The following is a 6,485-nucleotide window of genomic DNA, read 5'->3' as shown; positions in this document are numbered from 1 at the left end:
ACACACACACACACACACACACACACACACACACACACACACAGTAAAAACAAAAGGAAAAAAATGAAAATTACAAGACATGAACCTGAGCTTATCAAGGTGCGTACAACACATGTGACAGATGGTCACTGGGCTCAACATGCCTAAACAGCTCAATAATAACATGTTGGCAAGTCAAGAAAGATACTACATTTGTTCAGCTCATCACACACACACACAGTTCAAGGTGTGTGCATGAGGGGGAGCGAGAGAGAGAGATAAGTCTTTCTGTCTGTCTCTCTCTATCTCAGAATCTCTCCCTCCCTCTCCTGTCTTTCTCATCTCCGTCTGCATGGAACAGCAAGTTGACATGTTTTCTTTTTTCTCTGTTGTCCACATCACGCAGAGCTGAACAACAATATGAACTCCCATACCAGTCCTGTGGAGAGTTGACATAGCACTTGTGGATGTTGGTTTTGCCAGCGTAAATGTTATTTCAACAATGAAGGTGCAAGTAAATGAAAAGGCAAGCAGAGACGTGGGGATGTTTCCGGACATTAAACATCTCACTGTGGCGCAGTGATCTGGAATTTTTTTAAATCCTGCAGGAATCGGTATTTTTGGTAATAAAATGTCTTGTTGAATTTAAATGTCAAACTCTTTGACATTTGAATCACGTGGCAGAAAATTTTAAAAAAGCAGCACTTCTATCTCCAGTGGAGACACAGGTTAAATTATAAGGTGGGGCTGAGAAAGACAACATCCATGTTCTCTAACTAAATGCTGTACGTTAACTGTTAACTGTAGTTTTGGGGATAATCAAGAGAAATCAAGAATCATCATCACCTCAAAATCTATAATACATGCATCCATTCTCTTCCTCTTATTCTCTCAACAGAGACAGACAACCATCCACACTCACATTCACACCTATGGACAATTTAGAATGACCTATTAATCTAACCCCACTAACTGCATGTCTTTGGACTGTGGGAGGAAGCGGAGAGAACCCAAGCAAACATCCAACATCCAGGCAGATATTAACAAAAACATTACTGCAGCAAGAAATTTTGGGTTTAACGTGTTACTATAATCAAAGTACATACTTAGAAAGGATAAGAGTGTGACGGTTAAGTGCTAACAGCATCAAGTACAGAAACAACAACATTATATTGCTAACACAAAGATAGCAAAGAACCCAGAAAGACGATAAAGCTGAGTTCATGCTAATCGCAGTCCAGCACCCAGACGCTGAACTTCAACACAGGCATTGACATACAGCCAGACTTCCATTCTCCATTTCTACCTGTGCATGTTTCTAAAGTAGAATCACAATGGCTTTAAAGTCTATTAGGGATGTTTTCATGTTGTGTTGTCAGCTTTCTTCTTATGTAAACCCTAAAAGAAAGCTCTATGTGCGTCTACATTAGCAGAGAGATTTGTGTTGGTGTGTGGAACTGTAACCCAACCTTTATGTTATTAGCTGGTAATTACATGACGATGCATTTTAGGTCAATTCACGGAGTAACGAGAATGTAATGTAACTAGTAGTGTAACAAATTACTTTCTCTTTAAGTAACATACTGCAAGAACAGTAAGAAGTAGCATGTAATACATTACTTTTTTGGAATAATGACCCCAACACTGGCAAAGGCTGTGTTAATGATGTTAGTTTAGTTAGGTTTTTTTTCACAAGCATGGATGGCTCAGAGGCACTGAACCTCATGTTGTTGTTCTAATATGAATAGGAAGGTTAGCAACACTGCACTGACTTCATTATGAATGGAGGATGGTCAAGAAAGAGGTAGGGGATAGTTCTTAGTTTTATCCTCCCATAACAGCAATTACTGTGTAACAAGAAGTGCAAACAACTCCTCACCATCACCTTAAGTATATATGTCAGACCTTACAGAGACTTTCCTTTACACTGAAAAAAAAATACACAGTGTACATCCTAAAGCATTAGCTACATGTAGATCTACGCTCAGAATTTCATCCATTTAATATTGAGAAAATATTTCACATAACAACTTATATCTACACTCTTTCATTTAAACGTGACTAGAATAGCCTTTTCTTGCGCAAGCTTTCTTGTATTTTCTCTATTATGCCTTCACTGTGCACAGATGCATTCTGGGTAAACATTAGCTAGAGGTAACGCAATAATTCATGTCTTATTGGCTCATGAATCTTGTCCCCTAGCCAAAGGCTGTGTACCATTCAGCATGAAGTTGTGTAATGGCTGAACAGCCTCCACATCGCTGTCCATTCAGGCCGGTGATGAAGTTTTATAAGGCTGCTTTAGTAGTCAGTCGTGGGAAACTGCCTTAATGTTGGAATGTTGTTGGAATGCAAACATTGTGTGACTACTTAAAAAGGTCAGTTCATTCAAATTACAATGTATTTCTCACTTACAGCTCACGGGGACAATAAAACACCTTTTATATTATTACTATCAATCATGTCACTTTCTCTAGAGAAACAAAGATGTTGTGCCCTCTGTATAGGTCTGTATAGATCTTCCAACTTAAATTAACTCAACATCTGATATATGATCGTGCAAATCTCATTATCTGCTCAAACAACTGTTTTTAATTTTTTTTTTAAATGGCCTCTGTAGTTCAAAATGTTTATCCAAATCATCAGTGGTGTCCTTTTGTGGTTCTTCTTGTATTTGATTTGTTTGTTTGTTTTTTCACCCAACTTAGGACAAGAACTACCAAAACTAAAAATATATACGTAAAAATGATAAAAGTATTATATGTCCTTTAAGCTGGCTCATACTGGAATGGATTCACTTGTCACACATTACTTTGAAGCCGATTGCCATTTGGTTGCCTAGGTAACCGATTCGGATCTCTAATCAGCGGTATCCCGCGCTCTCATTGGTAGCAATTTCAGTCATTTTTGGCATTTTTATACCATGTCTGAATACCATAGTTAAAATGATTAACAATCAACACTAAAACACTTCTAAAGCGTTGGCAGGTTAACTACCCACAGAAAACCTTTTCTTGAGCGCTAGAAAATGATGTTTACTTTCCAGTAAACATCATTTTCCTCAAGAGGTTTTCCTCTAAGCTTGTTGTTTTATATAATTTACAACAGCTTCACGAGTCATTTAAAAACTCGGATGCTAAAAAACATGTGGGTTGTGCTGCTGTGTGCGCACATGTACTTGTATTACCTCTACGCCATCATATTCCTGCTCCAGTGCTGTGCAGTACTGTGGCAGTCCCAGCTGACTCAACCATCGGGAAATAGACTGATGCTTCATGGTGACAGATCAACCACACAGATGCAGGCAGAGTTGACTCTTTCAGAGACTGAAACACAATTTTTTTTAAAAAGATCGAGAGAGAGGGAGAGAGAGAGAGAACATGTGTTTAATGAGCAGTTAAACATATAATACAATAATACAATTAAGTTGCAAATTTTAACACTACAAGTTGCCTATTTCAGTGTCGGATTTGGTGCTGTATGCAGTTTCTCACACATACACTAAGATTAATCAGTGTTTCTCTGCTTAGTGACCTTGTGTAATGGCTCTGGAATTTGCCAGTTAATTATGAGCTGGACTGAATGGTGCAAAAGACTCGCAAACTATGATAAATATTTCCCAAACTAATTTCTGTGTGTGCCTGGATGATATCCGTCTGTATCTGTATGATATTAAACTGACAACTTTTCTTCAGTCTTACTCTTTATCGGTCTAATGAGCTGTTAGCAGTATCGCTACAGGACACCCCAGAGCGATGATGTCTCAATCTTAACTGATACTGATAATGCAAATCAAACTGTCTGTGCCTGTGCTGCCAGGGCCAAGATACACCCTGAAATCATTTTTAAAAATGAACATGATACTGGGGAATAACGCTGATATAACCAAAACGCCCTTACCGATTACCACCACACATCATTTTATCTGGAAGCCCAAGCTAACATTCACACATGAGCACAAGTCAAACATATAGTCAAACATAATAAAATGCATTCAGAAAGTATTCGCTTCCCTTGGATTTCACATTTTCTTATTTTGGAGCATTTTTGGTAACCTGTGTTCAGAATCACTCAATTCAGAATAACTCAAGAGCTCAATAGGAAACATTTGACTGATGAACAAATCTGTAATCGCTCTCTTTGCTGCACATCATTACGCTTTTTCTTTTTGAAAGCTAGTATCATTGTGTATCATCTGTGTGATCATATTATTTATATATTGTGTCATGTAGGTGGCAGAGTACATATGGGGTGGTATTGTGTTTCATGCGTGTCTGTGTGTGTGAGTGGTGGCATGTCACATATAAAGACAGAACATCTAACAGCTTGTCAAGCAACGACGGAGTGACTGAGCACACGCAGCGACCCCCACCCACCCCAACCAATCACATTAAGTGACGTTATGAGGATTTACATTTTATCAGTGACGTCCCCAAAGGTTGTCAGAACCTACCAACATCAACCAATGCTGGGATCCATCATCCATATTAATCTAACCTGTGTGTGCCATTATATAGATTAGAGAATAAGAGTCAGTCGCGCAGTATCGGGACTCCATTCAGTGTCTAACACCATTTCCAGTTCAGCCCAATAGAGGTCATTTGAGAGAGTAATCTCTGTATATTACTCACCAGCATATATACAGTACATAATCTACACAGTGTATATTATAGGCATCAGAAAAAATATTCACTCCTCCTTAATCTGGATACTGAAGGAAGTTAACTACTGAAGGGATAGAAAAAAATAAACACTACATTTAACGCTCAGAAACATTTGCCTCACCTTCATTCAGCTATCTGGAGACAGGAGGGTTGCATTTCTAATCTGCTGACAACCAGTAATTAACTGTAAGTAACAATGTCAAGAACATTTATGTTTATTTGAATGTGACTTATCTGTTTGACTTAAGTTTGACTTATCTGACTGTTTTAATTCGCTTAATGCGCCTTATGGTCCAAAAATACGGTAATAAACTCCAAAAACAACTGATTGTACGTTTAAGGCTTTTTGGATACATCAGCAAACGTTAACACTGAGTATATTTTTTCATTTGTGCAAACATCATATAAAAAAAATGCTGTCAATAAAACTAGCCAATACTTATTTGATCCGGATATAAAATTCTCTATATGGCCATTAACTTACAGTGAAAGCATTTCTGTGCAAGCTCACCTATTCTCTCTCTGTGTGTGAGTGCACATACATACACAAATGCACAGTCATTCACTTTACTGTCCAATTTCATTATGGTATTATACTGCCGCTGCAAACACACACACACTAATATAACTAATCTCCGTACATTATTTGTGAGTTGATCCATCAAGCTGTATTGTTTTCCTAAACATTACTCCAAGTCAATTTTATGAGTACAACTGTGCCACACAATGCAACAAGACACTAATGATGATTAAAGTCAGTAAAGGACTTGTATCACAAAGCAGCCCTATAGCATCTACAGACACAGCAAACAAATTATCTAAATGGCAGAGCTTCCTCGTTGTCAGTGTCCATAGTCCACAGTTGTGGTGGTGAGGGGGGTGTGCTCCACTCTGACACTGGTGAATACGGTGCGTCTTCACTCCAATCTTCAAATGTAGAGTTTGTGGCTGGATCTTCAGAGACTAAAGATTGCTCAGTATCCCTGGTACCAAGTACCAAATATGTACCAAGTTCTGTCACTCTGATGGTTGATTGAGCAGAAGGGCTGGAAGATGCCATTTTCATGGAGAATTTCAAGCCCAACAGATGGGAATTACCGTTCTTTTCCAAAGTTGCAGCTGCTAGAGACACAGTGGCCAACTCTACGGTTTTTGAAAATTGCTGCCACACCTACCCGCACCCTTTAAGATCAACCCACTTCCAGATCACGCCCCCTTTCTGTTATTTTAAAAAGAAGACCGCCGTCTAATTCCTTCAAACCTTTTTTTTTTTTTTAGCTCAACAACAGAGAGAAGTATGGCCTCTATAGCCCTGCGCCACCCTGCGGAGGAGGAGGAAAGTTCTGCGGACGAGGGCACAATATTACCTGACACGCGCGGTTACTATCGCCCCTTGGAAAAGCCGCAGCAAGCGGACGAGCTTGACGGTTGGGCATCTTCTTTGTTCATCGATACCGTGAAAACCGCGGTGTATCATCTTGTCAACCTAGTAATCAACAAGTACCTCACTGACGAACGCAACGGTTGTATGTCCGATCAACCCCGCCAGAAACAGCACGAGTGTACGCGAGTGTTGGAGGATGACTTTTACGCTGAGAATTATTACAGCATCAGAAAAAGACTCCTCACCCCACGTTTCATTCCATCCATTCAACGGCTGCTGATTGCTCGCAACATCAAAATGGACGACGTCAAAGTCTGCATGGTGGCGGAAACTCTCTTGCACGAACTGAAATCGGAAAGGAAAGTCTTTGACGCCATCGCCGAGGCATACACCAAACTGGTAGGGTTGGACATGGTGAAAATCAGACAGCTACGGTTGGTCGCAGAGTGTTACAAAGG

The 6,485-nt window shown here is 39.6% G+C and overlaps 1 protein-coding gene across 2 annotated transcripts in view; it reads right to left on the bottom strand.

The window, feature by feature from the left end:
• bcar3 (BCAR3 adaptor protein, NSP family member) overlaps positions 1-6,485 on the bottom strand; it is an 80,464-nt gene that overhangs the window by 63,692 nt on the left and 10,287 nt on the right. For both annotated transcript variants that reach the window (XM_005753529.1, XM_005753531.1), the window contains one exon: positions 3,167-3,305. In XM_005753529.1, the coding sequence (XP_005753586.1) occupies positions 3,167-3,256 (90 nt within the window). In that variant the 5' untranslated portion in view covers positions 3,257-3,305. The remainder of the gene's footprint in view (positions 1-3,166; positions 3,306-6,485) is intronic.

The sequence above is a fragment of the Pundamilia nyererei genome, unplaced genomic scaffold, assembly GCF_000239375.1.
Source record: "Pundamilia nyererei isolate P.nyererei 1_Seehausen unplaced genomic scaffold, PunNye1.0 scaffold00436, whole genome shotgun sequence".
Lineage (NCBI taxonomy): Eukaryota > Metazoa > Chordata > Actinopteri > Cichliformes > Cichlidae > Pundamilia > Pundamilia nyererei.
This window is presented reverse-complemented; position numbering and strand designations above follow the sequence as displayed.